The sequence below is a fragment of the Oryza glaberrima genome, chromosome 8, assembly GCF_000147395.1.
Source record: "Oryza glaberrima chromosome 8, OglaRS2, whole genome shotgun sequence".
Taxonomy (NCBI): domain Eukaryota; kingdom Viridiplantae; phylum Streptophyta; class Magnoliopsida; order Poales; family Poaceae; genus Oryza; species Oryza glaberrima.
Window position 1 is genome coordinate 10,088,951 of NC_068333.1, and position 22,341 is coordinate 10,111,291.

Consider the following 22,341-nt stretch of genomic DNA (forward strand, 5'->3'; position numbering starts at 1 on the left):
ATCACTGGTTTGCTCGTTACGGAACCCCACCTATGATACTTTTGTTGATTCAACCCTACATCTTTAATTCACAAATTGAGTTGCTTGTTCATCTTATTCTTGCTAGTTCTTGATTGCTTGCAGGAGCAAATACCCTCGTGGTTGGGCTGACCATGCATCTGTCGAGATTCTCGACTGCCTCTAGAGTTGGTGTAACATCCCTGGATAGTTGTAGTTGGATCGCCAACGTCGCTCCATCATCGACTTATCCTCTCATCAAAAGATCGGGGCACCCTCGTGCACATCAGATTAGCCCAATTTAGAAACATTTAAAAAACCTAAATTTTGCATAATCTAAGGAATGGTTTGTAAAACAGTATATTTTTGTACTATACTATCTGATTAAGTCACTAAGCTTAAATTAGAATTTCTCACTGTAAATCATATAGGTTAAAACACTTATAAAATATGGCATGGAAAAAGCGCTATTGATTTAATTTAAAAATAAAAGAATTCATAAACATATCCTTCCAAAGCAGGTGCGAGAGAGGATAAAGGGGATATGCAGAGCTGGAGATGGTAGATGGTGCAAATAATAATAAGATATTGTAAATTTAGTTTAATACACAAAATGTAAATTAAAGTTTGCTATAAATTGTTTATTACATGCCAAAATAAATTGGCATCTGTAAGTGTTTTAACTAGACTCTTCCTGCTAATTTTATTCTCTGGAACTTTAAAAAGTAAATTCAAGCACAATAAAAATAATATAGAGAACGGTTATCATGACTATATGTCTATATCAATAATAAATTCCTCATGCACTTAACTATTAGCTTTAATTCATCTATAGCCAATCTAATAGCTCATTCATACAATAGTTATGTATAAACATATATTACACCATTAATATATGATCACACATCTCATACACACAACGTATTGGAGTTCGTGTTGCATCTAGCTGTAAATATATAGCTCGCTTTCCTTCTCTCTCCTCTCTTCTCTCCTCCACATATGCTTATAGCTGACTTGCAGCATGTTGTTGTACTCGCTGTAAGAGCATGTACAATAGCACGCTATTAGCTAGCTATAAACATATTTTAATGAGATAAAAGATGAGAGAGAAGAGTAGCGGGCTACAGATCTGTAGCCAGCTGCAGCACAGACTCCAAGACACAGTGTGTGTATGACAGATGTGACCATATATAAATAGTATAGTAAACAACTATTATATGAATTGGCTATTAGATTGACTACAGATGAATTGGAGCTAGTAATGGGCTATACTATTGAACTTGCTCTAATATAATTCAAATATCTTCACATATAACTCGGAATACGATGGTTAATGTCGCGTAAATATCAGACTTTATATGCTAGTGATTGGTTAAAGAGTGAATATGGCATTTGCTTGAAGTACACACCCGGCCCGGAAACTACAATGCCAGTAAAGCCATATTTCTAGACGTCAGCCGCAAGTGTGTCTGCCTCTCTAGTACACGACCAATTAATTTATTTTTCTGGAGACATCACAGCAATGGGGATAGTGACTATAGCTTGAGTGGTTGGTGTGCTGGTCCGGATGGCTCACTAGATCGGGTATTGGGGCAGCTAATAATGGCCATAAATAGTACTCCCTCCCTCCGTGATAATAGAATACAAACATTTTTAGAGTTAGACATAGTTATTAAGAAAATAGATAGAATTAAATAGAAGATGATTGTGATTGGATGAGAAGTAGATGTAGGTGGAAAATTTGAATGCTGAAGGGTTGTGATTGGTCGAGGAGAGAATGTTGGTGTAAAAATTGTTATATTTTAGGACAAATTCTGGAGGTTAGAAGCTGTTATATTTTGAGACGGAGCGAGTACTATGTACCACGCGATATGCTGGTGAAACGTTCGCGTCAGTACTTGAAGCAGTTGTTTTTTACTTGTTTTTTTAGTCATGTTTTTCATATTTTAAAACCGTCATATCTATAATTGTTGCTAATACGTCTTTTCGTGACCGACATTGTATGCAGCGCATTTTCTTTTCGAACACGCGGAAGCTTGGTGATTCGATGTATTAGAAGGCACTATAAAAAACGATATTTGTGGGCGCCCTCTTTTTTCTTAGGTGGGATAAAATAAATCCGGTATGTAAAGAGAGTTGGGAGCACTACCACAAAAATCATTTTTCTATATGTCCAAATCTTTTTTTTATGCGGTTGAGCCAGGTGTCTGCGCCAAAATGATTTTTCCATGCAGGTGGCGCACCCGCATGCGAAAATCCGCGGGTGCTTATATTGACTGCATGCAAAAATAAAAAATCACGGAAAAATTCCAAAAGAAAAGAAACCCCGAAGCCTAGCCCCAAGCTCCTCCGCCCTTGCTTCTTCGCCGGCAGAGGCCCAGCTAGCCGTTACCCGCGCCAGATCCATCGCCGTCATGCTTGTAGCTAAACGCCACCACGGCGCAGCTACCTGGTGTCGCGCCTCCTGCCGTCGCACGCGCCAAATCCGTCGCGTTGTCGCCGGATCCTTGCTAGAGGGAAGCGGTGGAGAAGGTGGAGCCCAAGGACGCCCAGTTGGCCGCTGCTCGCCATTACGCCAGATCCGCGCGCATGAGGGCAGAGCGACGTTCGGATCTATGCTGAGGGAGGTGGAGCCCAAGGTGTCCCAGCCAGCCTTCGCTCGCCACCGCGCCAGATCCACCGCGTTGCCACCGGATCCGGGAGCGTGGGGGGCAGAGTGGCGGTCGGATCCGCGCTGGAGGGAGGCGCTGGAGTAGGAGGTGGAGCCGCCCGCCCGCCAGCCTTGCCGCTGGCCCGGAGGAAGATAGGAGAGGAGACGAGAGGAGGGGTGAAATAGAGAGGATAGGAGGGGTGAATAATGTGAGGAGAGTGAGAGAGAGAGAGGAGAGAAAGTGAAAATTTTGAAGTGCCTAAGAGGGAAAAGAAAGAGGAGAGGAGAAAAAAAATCTACAGAGGAGAAAGTTATCTTCGCATGCGAACCACTTAAGAGGTCTGCATGTGAAAATCTATTTTTTGCATGCAGTCCTTTAAGAGTACTGCATGCTAAAATAGACTTATTTTTGCATGCGGCCACTTAAGAGAGGTCCGCATACGAAAATAGGTTTTTCCATGCGGGCCTCTTAACGAGCTGCATGTGAAAATGAATCTTGCAGACGTCATCATTTACGGTCCGCTTGCAACCTATAGGGGTCCTCGTACAAAACAAGTCGTTTCTGTAGTAGTGGTTGTTCAGTAAAGACATTTCTACAAAATTGAATTTCTGCAAGGTGAATCCTCAGAGAGACCCACATATATTTTATTCACCCAGCTAACTCCCTCTACTTTTTTTCCTTCTCTCATCGTCTTCATCCTAACTTTTTCTCTCCCATGTCTAAGGGGCGGTTTGGATGACTTCCATAGTTTACTACAAAAAAAATTAGCAAAGTGTGGCATGCCATATAATATATAGCTAAGAATTTGTTGGCCACAATTGTGGCAAGTTATGGCAAAAAAATCACTCAATGGCAAGTAGACCAGCTTGCTAAAAAATTGTGGCATAACTCACTTGTGGCATGAAACAAACACTAGGCTTAACTGGTCAAACTTCATCGCCACAAGTTTGAGGTTGGCACTCAACCAAACAACTCGTAAGTCTCTCAGTATCGGCTGCTTGCCATATCGGCTAAGTCAAGCCCTTGTCTTGTTTCTAGCCGATACGATGCCAGCCGATGCGCAATCCGACTCTAAGTTCAACTCGATTCCACACCAAATCCGCTTCAATCTTACTTCTTCTCCGAATCTGATGCAAAATTCCGTTGTTAACACTCTCCCATCCTCATGATGGCAATGGGATGTCCGATCCTCCGATAGGTATTGATAACTCTCGATTTGATGGAAACTTGACACACAGAATCCAACTTCCAATCAACAAGATATGAACCCTCCAATCACAGCACCACATCTGCTCTGGTTATCAATCGTGCACTGCCCGATTGACCTCGTCAAGAAGACTAATGTCGATTCTCCTGGATCGGCAATATAATTTATAGGGTGCACAAGATCAAGGAGAGATGGTGACGCAGCTGTTTATATTGGTTTCGGCCCTTCATGAGAGGTAATACTGTTAACGAGAAACACGGCGGCCTGGGAGATCAGCTTAACTCCAGTGCAGGTCCAAGGCTTACCTCAAGTGTGCTAAAGGTGTGACAGCTGGTTTAATCCTGTAACCAGCAAGGAAACAACAAACAAGGTGAGTCAGCCAAGAGCCGATAGGCCGATAGGCCGATGACGTATCGTTAGTGATCCCAGCCAATGTAGTTGGACCAGATCGGCTATGGATTGATAAATAAATTAAGCGCAAACCCTAAATATGCCTCATCGGCCGTAATATCATCTAATTAGTTTGTCAAATATATATCAGATGATACTATAGAAATAGCCGATGAAACAATATTTAGAGCAAGATAGAGAAATAAAGAAAATGTACTAGCTAGTACTCTAGTACAAACTTATATAAACAAATCAATCTAAAATATATCAAATAACGATTAGTTACCAAGTTTGGCAATTCAGCCGATACTGATCTAGACTTGATATATTTATATAGGGTGATCTGTCTATATATAGGTGGCAAATATGCATAAAACTACAATAGAATCATGTATATTAGGTAAGATTATCTCTAATTACAATTAATTCCAAGTTAGTTTTTAGGGTTCTAGACAAGACTAGGGATGATGCATCTCAAAGTAAGTAAAGAAACCTAAAGTCTAAATAATCAAGGAATTAAAAACTTTTCGAGATGGTGGATGCCTTGGTCAATCTGATCTAGTAAGACAATTTAGACGATACCAACAGGAACCCTAAAACGAGAACCAACCGATAAGGCTAAATTGAGATACTACGACTAGATTAACTAAGACATACGATAGCAGATGGTTATGATAAAAGGAGTAGAACATCTAAAACGACATAATAGCCCCGGAAGAAAAGGCCATAGAGACGAGTAACCTCTTGTCGAGAGAACTCGCCGAAAAGAAGAACGAAAAGGGTGGCGATGCACCGAAGTTGTATTGGATTGTCTCCCTATTACGATGGTCTGGGGTTCATATTTATACCCCGAGTACAAACTTAGTCCGTTATAGACACGACACAAACTTTCTAAAGAGAAGATACAAATAAGACCACATGGCGGTCTCTTGCCAAATCTCTAATAAACTGACTTAAGTATCCTAATTAATAGATATAATTGCCTTGCTCGAGCTCTATCTCTAATAGGCAATGACGGTTATCCTGATCTAGGCCCAAAACAAGCCCAAGTCATATCGTATCGGCTATTTGCCTTATCGGCTAAGTTAAGCTTCTGACCTATTTCTAGCCGATACGATGCCAGCCGATGCGCTGTCCGATTCAGATTCAACTCGATTCCGCACTAAATCCACCTCGATCTTGTTCCTTCTTCTCCGAATCTGATGCAAAATTCCGCTGTTAACAAATACCATAGTCTAGTTAAGTAGATTGGATCTGTATCAATATGGCGCAGCACGGCGTGTGAGTAACACATGGAACGTATTGTATAATGTAACCGGCTAGATATGGTAATGTATACCTTATAATCCGGATACCTACCATCTATTTACATGGGATAAGATAAGTCGTCTTATCCTCAATCTCTTTCTTAAGATACATGTAAACCGGATGGGCCCAAAGTGCTCAGCCCACCACATACTATACAACACATTGTTTGCTGTGGATACCTAGGTATTATGTACCCCACAATAGCCCCTGAGTACTAAGCTTGACGAAGACTCAGAAGTTGGTGAAACCATCAGGGAGAGACGAGATTGGCTGAGTACTCACCCCAGCATAGCCGAGCAGAACTCTCTTAGCCGAGTGGTACAATACGGCAGATATATCCAATGTGGAGGCACAACCACCAGTTAGTGGCGACGATGCCAGCTAGCGCGAGGGTGTGGTGACCTAGCGGTGGCGTAGGCAATGGCCTGGAGAGGCAACTCCCAGTCAGTAGCAGAGGAGCCGGCCAGTATGTTGACGAAATCATACGGCGGTGGTGTAGGTAGCTAGCCTGGAGACGCAACTCCTAGTCAGGAGCGAAGGAGTTGCCCAACACGGGGGCGAAATCACACGATGACAGCGAAGGAGCCAACCATCACAGGGACGAAGTCACTCAGCGGCGCCGTAGGCAGCCAGCCTGGAGATGTAACTTCCAGATAGCGGCGGATGAACCGAGTAAGGCAGCACACAGGAGTGTGCACCACACAACATAGTGACGTCTGAGTAAGGTAGCCAACTGAGGAGGCGCAACCCCCAATCGGTAGTGACGGAGTCGAGTAAGACAGCACTCACGAGTGACCCTCACCTAGCTAGTGGAGTGATGGCTGAGTAAGGTAGCCCTTAGGGGCATATCTCACTCAGCGGCACGGTCCAGTCCTTAAGCGTAGGAGACAGGTGTGTGTGTGTGTTGGCAACTTTTTGTGACAAGTTGACAAGCACGATCGTAGCACCTTATGCCTTGCGGTGATCCTAGAGTCACCAACCACCTCGATCTAGCAAAGAGCTAAACCTAGATGGGTTTTGACAAACAAACCGGCTAGCGGAGCCAATTTTAGATAACTATCCGTCTCGTGGGCAAAATGGAAGGTTTTCAGGACAAACCTACAAAGAGATGTCGCACTCTCGCAGCAGCGGCGGACGGTTTACGGCGCAAACCGACAAATATGGACAAACTAATTAAGAGAGAACTAAAATCAATATGAAAAACGATTCGATTGATTGACTGTAGATTGGTTGTTACAATGGAACAGGCCATGTCCCTTATATAGGAGTTGGTCTTGCCCTCTACAGGCCCTCCTCCACGTCCAACTCGGGGTAGAAACCAAAGGAAACCCGAAACATGCCTTCCCAAGCAAGGAAACCTCGAGACCCGACGAAACACAGTCGGACTCGGACCTACCGGTCAGACCGGCCACACACCGCCGGTCTGACCGGCCCTCAACCGGCGGTCTGACCGCCCAACACACGCGGTCAGACCGGCCCACTTGAAGGAAACCCGTCACTTTCTAAACTTTGGCAATTTTCCCCTATTTCGTCCATAGGTGCCAAATTTGGGTGTAAACACATGCCCCCCCTGCCTTTTTGGTGAACATACGTGAACCTAAAAGCATAGAACATGTTATCTCTGGGCGATAATCCAATTACCGGCCATAGGACTTCCTAAGCATCTTGTCAAATGCTCAGGAAGTATTTCTTCAAGTATTTCCCATTAATTGCTCTCTGAAAACACCATCTTGAAGTGTCTTCATCTCCTTCAAAGTCTTCAAACGCTTGTCGATGACGTCTTCAAAATTGCTTCCCATCAAAGTCTTGAAATCTTCAACCGACGAGTCATCTTGCTTGAAATACTGAAGAGAGCCAAGATTTACCTCAACTGGCAAAACGGCAATTTCAACAATGTTTTATTACCTGACTCGGCTTATTCATTAGCCTGAGCGTAGTAAAGAGAAGAACTCAACAACTTAATATCATAAGATTCGGCAAAACTTCTCACTTCCTTGAACATAAAGAAGCTCCTTTAACGTTTGAGGAATACCGAATGTATGAACAATATGCTTCAAAATAAAGTCAATTACCTCCGTACAAGTAATATTCTCGAGCGGCACAGCTTCGGTCCACTTAGTGAAGTAATCCATTGCAACTAGCACGAACCAATGCCCTTTTGATGACGAAGGATAAATTTGACCAATGAAATCCAAAGCCCAACCTCGGAACGGCCATAGTTTAATGATAGGATTCAACACAGCGGTAGGCGCTAATTGAACATTCCCGATCCGTTAACAAGCTTCACTCCCTCTATAGCATTTGAAACAATCATCAATTATTTTCGGCCAATCTCGTAAGCAACCAATTTATCTTACGGGCCGATTGATGAATTCCAAAAATCCCTTCATGTACTTCTCTCCTAGCAACTTTAGATGATCATTATCTAAGTACTTCAACAATACTCCATCTATTTTTCGGCGATATAATATTTGAACGCTTGCCGCCGAATCTTCCGATCAACCTTAAGTGTAGGATCTTTCAAATATCTAATCAAAGGAATTCTCCAAGCTATTTCTAACTCATGGGCACAAATGTCCGAATTCACAATTAATTCGGCCTTTTAATCAATTGTAATGTGCCCCCAGCCTCCTGTCTGGGATCGGTCAGACCGGCCACGCAATGCCAGTCAGACCGCCCTGTCTGCCTGGTCAGACCGGCCATGCAGAGCCGGTCAGACCGCCGGTACCACCAGTCAGACCGGCCGTGCAATGCCGGTCAGACCGCCCCTAGTCTGTGATTTTGCCAATTTCATCCAAAGACTTAAAAATCAAGCACCGGCTTTTCTAGTATCAAAAATACTCCTTTCTTCATATTATAACTAGATGCTTGGTGTATCAAACTATTGGACCGAAATCCCTCCTCTCTAGACATAAAAAAAATTATAATATCCAACTAATATGTCTAGATGAATACTAATTCAAATGGCTTTTGAAACAATAATCATCATGGCATCAAAACACTTAGCCAATTGAAGTATGATCAATAATGAATCACCAAAGTCATATGTGTCACATGCATAGATTCCAATAAACTATAAATGTAAGTAATCGGCTTGAGCATGTATGTAAAATATTAACAATGCCAATGTTCCTAAAGAAAACCACTCTAGAGCAAATCATCACATATAGACCATTGACATTAGCCGAATTACTAGTAAGCAAAACTTTCATGGTGCAATAAATATGAAATGTATATCTTATATGGTGATCCATAAAAACACATATGATTTGGCTTTAAATAAATATCAAAGAGTCATGAGCCAAATCATACTTCAAACAAATTATATGCCAACCTACCAATTCTACTACCTAGAACTGGCATTTGCAACATGTATGTATAATATCAATTTGATAAGTACAAACACACATGTGCTAGATAGCAAGCAATGTTCTAACATGGCATAGGCATATAACGGTAAACACAATAAACTCATACCTTGCCTTAGCATCCAACAAACGGCGGCTCAAAAATGTGATGTCGTATCCATCGCCGTTCATCTCTCTTGATTTCTTCATAAGCATATTGATGTCTTGCCCCCCGAACAAAATTGGCTTTCTTGGTTGCGCGATTTCGAAGGCAAGATAAATACCACACTAACACCCATAGCATCATGCGAAGGAGACTTATCTTTAATGACCGATAATTCTTCTCTCATGAAATTGGATTTATCACTACTATGGGAAATCACCGGTCTCTTAACTTTTACTTCTTTAGGTCTCCACACTCGTTTAGGTGTCGTTCGAGGATCTAAATTGTTACATGTTTTGTTCTCCACATCTTCGGTCTCCTTTTCTTTTTGTCCTAAGGCTCGAAGACGTTGTAGCCTCCTCTTTTGAGAGCGAGATAAGCCAGAAGGTATCCACTTCGGCTATGGTTGTTTTCTAGGAGCCAAGCAATGATTCTTAATATTTTTGGTCGAAGTAGAAGCTCCTGTGTTGCTCTCAATTTTCCCGCTCACCTTTAATGCCCCCAGTCTGATCGGCCTCTGGGCCCGAACAAACCGGCTGCAAGCCGTCGGTCAGACCGGCCAGGAAGGTTGGTCAAACCTGCAGTAGGCTGGCGGTTAGACCGGCCAGCTGGCTCGGTTAGACCGCCGATGTCGACAGCAACAGCGTCAGCTTCAGTCTTCTCCGCTTGTATAGTTTTCGCCGCATCTTCAGTAGGTACTTGAACATCTTGAGATTTCTCCTTGATAGCAATGACCACCGAGCTTTGGCTTCTTTCCTCACCCACACCTTCTTCACCTTTTTCACCTTTGATCCACCGGACCGATTCTTTTGTGGGAAACGGTCTTGTCTTGAGTTAGAATGGCTTGTTACTGTCCTAGGTGATTGCTTCCATCCTTGATGACACGGCATAGGTGGTTGAGGCATCCATGGCATGTAATACATAGAAGGATAACCAAATGGTGACATTGGATGTGGATACCATGGCATCACAACCGGAGGTTTGTATGGAGTTGGTATAGTTGATGGCTCCGATTGCTTTGGTGTTTGACCAAATCTCTCCGTACGAGATGATCTTGGTCTTTTTGAATCACTAGTTTGATTATCAAATCGTTGACCGGCTAATCCTTTCTTGTACTTAGTCATAAGCATCTCAAAAGTGAGCTTCGGCTTTTTGGCATTTTGGAAACTAGATGACTCATCCTTTGCAACTTTATGATCTTCGGCCTTCGCATTTTTTATTCTATTCTTGGGCCGAGGATCCCCAATAATAACACTTTTCCCTTTCTTTTTGCCAACATCAATAGAACTAACAGGGAGAGGATCACTAACAATTCCGGTCTTAGGCATAGATGTAACCGAAATAGTTTCACAAATGACCGATGAATCATCAATCGGTCTTTGCTCTATCAAGCTTGCATCTTTAAAATAATCATGAAACTCATGCTCCATTTGTAACCATGTAGAAATTGAATTAGGAGCAAGTAAACTATACCATGTAGATGCAAAGTTTGACAAAGAAAGAGGAAACAATTTTAACTTAAGAAAATCGTCACTACCGACCTTACCACATTGATCAATAAATTGGCCGATATGCTCCATTGTTGTTCTAGCATCCTCACCTATGAATTTTGTGAAGTTGGGCACCTCAAATCCTTGCGGGTAGGGGACCGAATCTACGTGTTCAGGATACGGTCTTTGATATGTATGCATAGCTACTATGGATTCTATTTCACTACTATCCCGCAAGACATTGTCATCATCTTTTCCAACATCAACCTGACCGACTTGTGATTCGGTCTTAGGTGACAATGCTATTTCACTTTCACTTGTGATACAATCTGAACCGTCACTTAGTTCGGCTATATTTTCAATGATGCTATTCTCTAAGCTAGCAACACAATCCGAACCATCACTTAGTTCGACTATTCCATCATTGTCTAAACGAGTAACACAATCCGAACCGTCACATGGTTCGGCTATACTCGTTACGGCATCATTGCACAAATCATTAACACAATCCAAACCATCGCTTGGTTCGGCTATACATGATATTGCACTATCATCTAAACTAGCATTTAAACTATTATCATCCACTCGGCTTTCCTGAGCCAGAGCTTCGTGCAATACATGATCAACATCAAGAAATATATGGCCATTCAATCTCTCTTTAATATAATCAAGCAATCCATTATATGCAATGTTGGCCAAATCTTTGTCAATTATCTTCAAACTAAAACATCAGCTTTTAATATCTCTAAACCTCTCAATATAATCAGTGACAGATTAATCGTGTTTATGCCTAACTGATGTTAAATCAGACAACCTAAGCTCAGTCTTACCAGTGCAAAAATAATCATGAAATTTTTGTTTTAATTGAGCCCAAGTACTAATAGAATTTGCCGGTAAAGAAGTAAACCATATCAAAGCAGTACCGGACAAAGATAAAGAAAACAAGCGCAATTTACATGTATCCATACTACTAGCCCTACCACATTGCGCTAAGAATTGACCTACATGCTCGCATGTGGTCCTACTATCCTCACCACTAAACTCGATTGCCACATAGACGTCATATGTGCAAACTCAAGTCAAAACCGCTCGAAACAGTGTTGAGGGGGATAATTCATCCGGTATTAAAAGTTCGGGGTGAGTAATGTTTGGTTTTTGGGTTCAGGGGGTAATTCGGTTGACCGCGATAATTTTGGGGATAATTAGTACATTTTCCTTTTTGTTATGGATAATAGAAATGGTTTGCATCTTAGTAGTTCTCTATCAAGGCGCGTGCTCAATACTAAGCAAGTAAACACATGGAAAATAAGACAAACCCTTACTCTGAATAGAATAAAGACTGGAGCACGAATGTGCGCTATCAGTAAGTTTTTATGTTCACATATTCATCCTTTGCTTAGTTTTAGTAAGTTTTTTATGTTTCACATATTCATCCTTAGCTTTTTTAAGTTGAATGATAAAATTGTCACACTGTTTGGGAAGATCGGCCGTGTCGTACGGATTGATAAAACTGTCTCCACAAATAAGAGAGAGGAGGTGCGGGATGGGGAGGGCAAAAGAGGAGTGAAATTGGGTAGACGATGTCACTATCATCAATATAACTATCCATCACATTATTTACTAGCCAGAAGATACAGAGTTGTTGCCTAAGTTCTGGAATGTTATATCTCCCGAGATAGCATTGACTTCAAAAGGTAACCAAATTTACATAAGAGCTCTATTCTAAAGTCTAAACCCATGAGTATGTGATGGAAACATCACGGAGTACCTTTTTCCAATGGGTCTGATCTTACCTCTAAATTATGAGTCAGTGGCAATTACAAAAACTCTTACCACCTCCATAAAATAGTTAGGTACTCTTTAGAATTTTTTGAGTTTTGTTTATATTAAAATTTAGCTATTGCTATTTTTTAAGGTAAACTGTGATTGATTACATTGACGTATTCTCCTCAGTTAATTTATATTAAATTCCTATTTATAATATTAGATTTTTTTAATCTTGTTTTTCTTGTTTCTTAATTTACTTATAGGAAAAAGGTTAATTTGTATCGATAAGATTAACAACTAACGGAGTGTATCGATCGCTAATACAACAACACAATGTCTCGCATGACTCGCATGACTGTAGTTGAGTCATTAATGTTTCTCCTAAATTATAAATATGTTCAGCTCACCGAAATATTGGGTCACCCCCTGATCACATCATAACTGTAAGCGTAACCAAAACTGTGAGCATATCAGTGGGGATAATGAACGTGGAACTTAATTAACGCGTGCACGACCATGTTGGCTGACTCAACAGGTTTAACGGTTGGTTCAGAAACAAAAAGACATCGCAGGTTTTCTCTCAAACCAGTAGTATCATTAATAGTGATATTATTTTCAGTACCAGTTTTAAATAAACTGATAATATTAATGATGGTTGTAAATATTTTCCATGAATTATTATTGCATGATATAAATACAATAAAATATGTTATGTTTGAAACTATTTTTGCATTATAGTTAACCGATATACCGGCCCAATCTAATTCCATATATGGTCGCTTTGGGTTTTTTTGCACGCTTTTTTCCCCCTCTTTGTACACATTTTGGGTGTTCGATAAACCTTCGGAAAACTAGGCAGCGCATGCGCGCCAGCTGCGCATATTTTTCCGGACGAAAGTAGTTAGACTAACCAATTAGTCTTAGTATTTAATAGATAAGATTTTCTTTATTCCGTGAATTTTTTTTTAGATTGAAAAGAAATCTATACCTGAAGTCAAATTTTGAAAACTTTAAACCCAGATTTGAAACTTTCAACTTGAAATTTGAATTTTTTTGAAGTTAAAATTTAAAAACTTTCAACTTTTCTTCTCAAATTTGAAAAACTTTCAACACGCATTTGAAAACTTTCAACCCGGATTTAAAACTTTCAACTCAGATTTGAAAACTTTCAACTTGAGATTTGAAAACTTTCAACTCAAGTTTGAAAACTTTCAACTCGAGATTTGAAAACTTTCAAGTCTAGATTTGAATTTTTTAAGATGATATTTGAAAAATTTTAAGTCAAGATTTAAAAACTTTCAACACAAAATATTTAAAAACACGTGTGCTGAAGATTAAAAAAAATAATCAGAAAAAACGTAAAAAGGAAAAAAATCGTGAAAAAAAAGAAAGCGACAAAAAGTCACAAGGTCGGGGAGGGGCTGTCAGCCTGCCACCTGGCGCGCACGAGACAATTAGCTGCACCCATAAACTTTTACAGTTACAAGAAATAACTTGACTCGTGTAGATATCTTTTTCTGGTGACTCGATAGTTTAACTATAATTTTATCCAAAACGTCAAGAAGAATTATGAAACGAAGGGAGTAAATATTAACAATGGAAATGCATGCAGTATAAGTAGCTTATGCAAATGTGTGTGTTTTTTTAGGAGAATGACGACAGGAGAGCTGCCGGAATTTAATTGAACAGAGAAAAAAAATTACAATCCCAGCGAAGGAACAAAGATCCGAAGTCCAAAAGGAGAATCTAGGTCTAAAAGCCGTCCTACGCAGGTTTAGATCTACTTAACAAGATAAGCGACCTCAACTGTTGTACAAGAAATGCTTTGAAAAATTCTCCTATTTCTCATAAGCCAAACATTCCACCAAGTGATTAATGTGAGTTATTAATGACTATTGTTCTTGATTGGTCACCATCAGCATAGCTACATGTAAGGAGCTAGTTACAAGAAAAACTCTACCAATTTATGTCCATGAATAAAACGGCATGCAGAAACCTGCCAACAAGCAACAACAATAAAATATATTTCCTCGAAAATAGAAAAACAAAGATGTCGGTGCTCTAGTATTACCCGAGGTCTATTATATGCACAATTGTTCGCTTACCTACCATACCTTCTACAGCTCTTGTGTGCGATTTAGACCATATTTCCCCTACTTTCCCTATTCAAAATTAAGCCAGCTACAACTGACCAACTCAACAATTATGTTGGCTTTAAAAGAAAAAAAAAATCATGTGGAGAACAATGTTCCGGGTCTTATATTGCCAAATCAGTGACGTACGTGGTTGAAAATAAACCCCCAAAAGAAAGTTTGAATCCCTACTCTTCTGACATAAAATTTCCAACAACATAGCAAGTTAATTTCCACAACAATAAAAATCATCCGCAAATAAAAATCGTCCACACCATTATTGCTGACGAAAACAATAAGAAGGCTTGCAGGGAAATGCAGCAACAATTAATCATGGAGTTCTTTAGCTTCTAAAGCAAAGCTGGTCGTCACTGGAACATCTACCTCACTTGCCCTGCTCCCTTCTTATAAATACATGGCCAAACTCCTGTGGACGGCAACAGGTGATGCCACCACACTTGACTACCTAACACCCACCAAGTACTCTTTTTACTTTTACCACAGCGCATAATTCTCAGGCGCTCTTGAGGCACACACACAAAGCACACCGGCACCAGTGATGATCAGCCAGATGGATTCTGGAAATGTTGTAGCGTTCTTCAGGGGCAGGAGCATCCTGATCACCGGTTCAACCGGGTTCCTTGGCAAAGGTGATTGATTGTTGATCAGTGAATTCTGTACCCCTGCAGACAGTGCAGCTTGTTTGATTGGTGTTTAACTGTTCGGTGTTTTGGTTCTGTGCTCATTGTGCAGTGCTTGTGGAGAAGATACTCAGGGTTCAGCCAGATGTCAAGAAGCTCTACCTCCTGGTCCGGGCAAACGACGTCGAATCCGCGACGCGCCGGGTTCAGGACGAGGTGGGGTAGTTCTTCTGGCTGTTTTTTCGCCACCCCTGTTGTAGCTTGTAGGGTTTTGTACAGTCTGAAATGGCTGACTAACCATCACAATGTGTTTCCATGCATGGGCGCCAAATGTTGACATATTGAAAGAAAGCTCACAAAAACATCTATGATTTTCTTCACAAGTTAGACTGCAGTCCTTAGAGCATATCTAATTGTTACCGAGTATCTAGTTCAAATATTACATGACGTCTGAAACCACCATGGCATAAACAGGAGAAAAACGTGGCTGTAAAAGTTATTTTTTAGTATCAAACAACAAAGGGCTTTTGCTAAAATTTGTTCAATATGATAGAGCATTTGTTTGGTAGCTACATCTAGAAATCCATTTACTCTCATCACGCATTCATCAAAACTACCTCTACAATTTTTGTCAGACCAGTTACTGACCAAATGAAGTAATTATGTTTATAGAGAAGTATACATAATTTGCAAAGTGACAAGAAGTTTACTCCAGGACTGTCCATTGAGCAATTCTGCCTTGGAAACTACAGGGCAGCAGGGGTACTTCAAATAGATAAAGACATTGACATGTCGGAAGCAATGGGAAATTACCAAAAATGCTTACCGGAAATAATACACACTTGCACAGTGGACAGTAGTGGAACACAAACTAGAGACGGTAAATAGTAGTTGAGGTGTACCCAAATAGTAGTTGAGATGCATCCAATGCTATTGTCAAGTCGAAAGAAATAAATGAATGGAAACTTGCACTGTGCCAGATCTGGAGGTTCTCTCAATCCTGGTGGTCCTATTGGACTAGTAGAATTCGTTCTGAGAAATACATTCTCCCAAGTCCCAAGAAAGTATTCATAATAGATGTATTAAACTGATCATACATAGAACAGTTTGTAACGCTCTGACAAAAGCTATTATATTCTTTTATGGTGTTCTTTCCCTCCAAATGCTATTTGATTTCTTTAGGTGACAGGGAAGGAGATCTTTCAAGTTCTGAAAGAAAAGCATGGTGATGGGTTCGAAAGTTTCGTGGAAGAAAAGGTCTGTACTTTGGCAGGGGACATAATCTATGAGAACTTGGGACTAGATTCTGCCAAATTGACAGAATTGTCGAACGAAATCGACATCATCGTCAATGGTGCTGCGACTACAAATTTTTATGAAAGGTTTGGGAACTTTTCTGGTCAGAGATTAATAGTGTAAATTGGTCAACATGATTTATCAGCGTCTGACGATTTTGCAGATATGATGTGGCTTTTGACTCGAATGTCTTGGGAGCTAAGAACATCTGTGAATTTGCGAAGAAGTGTACAAAACTGAAGATGCTGCTTCATGTTTCGACTGGTAGTAAAAAACAGCACTTGCTTAATATATTTGGCATATGTGCTTCATTGTGAATTCTGATGATATAATGACTTGAACAGCCTATGTCGCTGGAGAACAAGAGGGACTGATACTAGAGAAACCATTCTTGATGGGTCAAGCACTAAGGGAAGGCAGGCATTTGGATATCACATCCGAGCTAAACCTGATCAAGGAGACCAGGAGAGAGATGAAAGCTAGTAACCGTTGTTCAGAGAAGACTGAGAAGAGAACAATGAAGGAGCTTGGGCTCAAGAGGTCAGCCACAAATCAATCTTGAGCCAATCAATCAAACAAAATATTAGTTCACCTAAGAAGCTCCTTAATCTTTTCTAAATCCCTTAATTTTTTCTTTACAGTAAAGTATAATTTATTAGAAAAAGTTAACGGCTAAACCTCAGCGTATCTTCAAAACTGACAAAGTTACTGCATTTTTTTACTTGGATGCACAACTGAATGAAGGGCTAAGCATTTTGGATGGCCAAACACCTACGTTTTCACCAAGGCAATGGGGGAGATGCTGCTGGGGCACCTCCGCGGGGACCTTCCGGTGGTGATCATCCGGCCGAGCATCATAACCAGCATCCTCAAGGAGCCATTGCCCGGATGGATGGAAGGAATCAGGTGAGTGAGACGCATATACAAAAACTAAATCAACTAGTACTTGTCGCTAGCTCTTTCTTGGCCAGCTGATCGAATGGATCACTGAACATTTTCGCCTCGATCTTTTGCAGGACGATCGACTCGGTGATCATAGGTTACGCCAAGCAGACCCTGTCCTTCTTCCTCGTCGACCTCAACCTCATAATGGACGTGGTGAGTAAGGCCTTGTTGTTCTTTTGGGCTTTCTTCTAAAAAATTACTCCTACATGTTATGGAAATTACCTCATAATGGAAATTATTTGTTACTCCCTCCATATTTTAATGTATGACGCCGTTGACTTTTTATCCAACATTTGACCATTCGTCTTATTCAAAAAATTTATGTAACTATCATTTATTTTATTGTGACTTGATTTATCATCAAATATTCTTTAAGCATGACATAAATATTCTCATATTTGCACAAAAAATTTGAATAAAATGAATGATCAAACGTTGGTCAAAAAGTCAACGACGTCATATATTAAAATACGGAGGGAGTATCTAGAAATAAATAAATTAAGGCCTTGATTGGTTGGTATGGGATTAGAGGGGATTAAATGAGAATATAATTACACGTCACAGTAGACATGGAATAAATCCGACCTATCCCTTTCTCACAGGGATTAACCAAACAAGTTCATAGAGAGGTTCTATATCTAGGAAATCATAAAATTTTGGGGTACTGATATTAGCGAAATCTTGGAATTTTGGATATTTTGGGCAAAAATGGTTAAAAAATTGAACAGATTTTGGTTAAATTTAAATGAATTTTACTTAATCCAAAAAAAATGTATTTTTTGACTCAAATAACTTCCTGTCGCTGGATCGAAATACCCGAAATTAACGAAATTGCAAACCAAAATATTAAGCCCTTTAGTGACAACCAACATTAATTAATTCAACAGTCTGAAATGATTAACCTCCATCGAGGTTAGCAATGGCGCTGTATACTGACTGTGCCTGGGACATGCAGATACCGGGGGACATGGTGGTGAACGCGATGATGGTGGCAATGGCGGCGCACTCCGGGGAACAGGCGCAGACCATCTACCACGTGACGTCGTCGCTGCGCAACCCGGCGCCGTACGCGGTGCTGTCGGACGCCGGCCACCGCTACTTCTTCGCCAACCCGCCGCCGCGCGCGGGGAAGAACGGGCGGCTGCGCAGGATGCGCTTCTTCAGCACGGTGGCCAGCTTCCGCGCCCACATGGCCATCAACTACAAGCTTCCCCTCGAGGTCAGTTTGCTTTTTGTTGATTTAATTTCTTGCTTTGAATGGTTTGATAGAAACCATATATAACTTCTCTGTCGTAGGACTCGTGCATCTATCTACACACACCAGATGTAACTGGAGATTTCGTTAATTAACACTAAAAAAATGCTTTATCTAGTAAAATGCTCCAAATAAATATGTTTCCCATTACTCCCTCCAGGCTAATAATACTTATCGTTTTATATAAGAATGAGGTCAAACTTTATAATCTTTGATTATAAATTATTTTTAAAATATTTGTCTTTTAAATATAATGACTAAATGTATAGGTTAGTCTTAAAAAAGTACTTTAATAAAATCATATATTTATTAACACTTTTATATATATTATAATAGAAAATAATGGTCAAAATTGTTTTTTTAAGACCATGCCCTTGTCAAAAACGACAAGTATTATTAACCCGAAGGAAGTAATTCATTGTTTTATTCAGAAAAATGCAAATCTCAGTGAAGATTATCGGTTATTATTAGTCCGAGGGTATCTATATATCTGAGCAATGCAAGTAAATAATTCAGCTGACGGATATTCTTTGATTCGAATTTATTTAAACAAATTGCTATTTAACAGATTTTAGTCGTCGCTGAAAAAAATTCTTTTTCTTTTCAATTATTTAAAGTGGAAGTGTTATGCAGTATAATATAATGTGTAGCTACTTCTGTTCATTTTCACTACAATCTTGTTAATATATGTAGTTTTAATTTAATTTTATCTAAGTTTGGATATTCTTATGTAAGTAGAGCTAAATTAATGATCAGCCTAATGAAAGGGATGAAGTTTACATTGTGAATGACGGATGTTATTGTAAGAGAGTTACATTTTTATCCGAGAGATGATGAAAATAACTGAAAATTTCTCCTGAAAACTAGACAGCCCCTACAAATAAATCAGCCAGTTTGCCCCTGCTTAATTTTTAGCCATTTTTTTCCTGAAATTTTATTACAGAGGATTACCAAATTAAGCAAGTGGCATACACCGATTCATTTGTGAAACGTGATGGTGTGCAGATCCTTCGGCTGGTGAACATTGCGCTCTGTGGCATGTTCTCCCGGCGCTACGACGAGCTGAGCAGGAAGTACAAGTTCGTCATGCATCTCGTCGAGCTCTACGCGCCCTACACCTTGTTCAAAGGCTGGTAAGCACCCAAGCACACACTCGCTCTTCCTAAGCAAGCTAGCATGTATGTCAAATTGCTACTCCCTCTATTTTTTAATAGCTGACATCATTAATTTCTGAAATATATTTGATCATTTGTTTTATTAAAAAAATTGTGTTTCTAATATATCGACGTGTAATCTTTTTGCGAGCTCGCGAAAAAAATTAAAAAATTTGTGTGATTATTATTTATTTTATTATGAGTTGTTTTATCATTAAATTAGTACATTAAACATGATTTATATCTTGCATACTTGCGTAAAATTTTTAAATAAGATGAACGATCAAACGTGTGTCCAAAAATTATGGCCATCATCTCTTTAAAAAATGGAGGCAGTATATGGTAACATTGAACCTTTTCATCAAACTCTGTTCAACTATATTTATTCAATTAGTTAGTTATAAGTAATAAGTGAAAAGTGTATACTGGCTGTCTTCAGAAGGACCTTGGGTGTGACTAGTATGTTTGATTATTTGTACAAATATTTCTAGAAAGTTGAACACTCAAATAAATTTAAAAGTTAATGGCGTGATATATTTAAGACCGGAGTACTAGTTAACGGCCAATAATTTGCTCCCTCATAATATATTATGGCAATATGTAGCTTCGACGACATCAACACGGAGAAGCTAAGGATTACGATGAGGAAGCAGGAGGACAAAAACGATGGAGGATATTGTTTTGATTTTGACCCCAAGTCGATTGATTGGGATGAGTATTTCTACAAGGTTCACATCCCCGGTGTAGTCAAGTATCTGTGTGATTGAGCTAATCAAATGTCTGTTTCTTGTCTCGTCTTAAACAGTACTCCGTCCGTTTCACCAAAGATTATTTGTTCTAGCTTTCATTTTCTTTTTATCAAAATATTTGTTATTCTCACGTTCTAAGAGCAAGTTTAATAGTACAGCCAACTATTAACTCCAAATCATCTAATTTAAGAGCAACTCATAAAATAGTTACCTATAAACATATACTTCCTCCGTCCCATAATATAAGGGATTTTGGAGGAATGTAGCACTTCATAGGACTACGAATCTGGACCTCCTATGAAGTGTCACATCACTCCAAAATCTCTTATATTATGGGACATAGAGAGTACTACATTATTAGCATCTGATCACACCTATTATACACATATTTGTGTCTTGTAGTTTGTGCTTCTACAGCTAGCTACGAATCAATAGTCTGTTGTTCTTCTCTCTTCTTTTTTATTTTTTCGATATGTATTTATAGCTAGCTTTTTATTTTTTCGATATGTATTTATAGCTAGGTTATAATTTGCTATTGTACCTGCTCTAATATATTTTTAGAGGAGATGTGACCTTCTAACCCTTTAGTTATTTGTATGGGGGATGCCAATGGCCATGAACCAAAGGCAAAGGGGTTCAAGCTCTTAATCTCAGTTAATAACAGCTTTAGGACACGTTTGGGATAAACTAACTTATGAGGCTAACCTTGTTATTCCCTTCATCCCAATTTAATCATCCCCTACACTTTTTAAGGTTATTTTGCATGGGTGGTCCCTAAACTTGTGTGGATGTATCAACTAGGTCCCCGAATTTTCAAAATGAATTTTTGGATCCCTCAACTTGTCCAAACGGGTTCCAACCCGCTCTGTGTGCTGACGTGGCATGCCATGGTGGTGCCTACATGTCAGTAGAACCCATATGTCAGCCACATATAGAAAAAATTAAGGACGTATTTTTTTCTCCTCTCTTTTTTCATTTAATTTTTTCAAAATTAAAAACATCATTTTCTCCTCTCTTTTTAAATTTTATTTTTTCTACATGATTGACATGTAGATCCCACTGACACGTAAGAATCATCGTGGCATGCCACGTCATCTCATGGAGCGGGTTGGAGCCCGTTTGGATCTATATGACACACATGACAAGTTTAGGAACCCAAAAATGTATTTTGAGAGTTCAAGGATCTATATGACACATCTGTACAAGTTTAAGTACCGCCCGTGCACTTCACTCTTTTTCAAATTGATCATCATCTAAACTAGTGTCTATTCGAGTATTCGGGCATAAGTAAATGGCATATCGTTGCATATGTATGTTCGTTTATTTGTGCAGTACTTCTTCTATTCCAATTTGATCATCCCATAAGCAAATGACACCATGACTAAGGACACCAAAATATTTATCATTCTCAAATTAATCCTTATCGATTAAGGTGCTTCATCGCTTCGTGTCCCGTAGATTGCTCGTGTTTTAAATATTGCGTACCATTGCACCAATAAAAAATTAATATTGGTTAGTTGCATACAATACAATCAATGATACACATTTACTCTTTATACAAATAAACAAAGAGACACTTGTTAGATGATGATCATTTTAAAAAGACCTTAAAAACCCTAGGCCATGATCAAAATGTGATGGAGGGTGTAGTACTTCTAAATACAATTATTATATGTCTATTCGTTTATCTGTGCAGAAATAAATAGCATCGTTGTTGGTCTTACATGCCCACGTGAATGTCTAACCTAGCACCTTGATCGACGAGATTTAATTTCAGGATGAATGGTCTTAATGCCGTTTGTAAATATGATTGATCAAATTAGGATGGAGAGAGTATTTTTCATATCCC

At 39.6% G+C, this 22,341-nt stretch overlaps 1 protein-coding gene across 1 annotated transcript; it reads left to right on the forward strand.

Annotated features, from left to right (window-relative positions):
* Positions 1–14,882: 14,882 nt before the first annotated feature.
* LOC127781596 (fatty acyl-CoA reductase 1-like) lies at positions 14,883–20,672 on the forward strand. Its single transcript, XM_052308577.1, has 10 exons — positions 14,883–15,102; positions 15,206–15,309; positions 16,276–16,475; positions 16,553–16,653; positions 16,734–16,929; positions 17,134–17,295; positions 17,406–17,487; positions 18,290–18,553; positions 19,595–19,722; positions 20,348–20,672. The coding sequence occupies exons 1-10, from the start codon at positions 15,012–15,014 to the stop codon at positions 20,508–20,510; spliced, it is 1,491 nt and encodes a 496-aa protein (XP_052164537.1). The 5' UTR covers positions 14,883–15,011; the 3' UTR covers positions 20,511–20,672.
* The last annotated feature ends 1,669 nt before the right edge of the window (positions 20,673–22,341 follow it).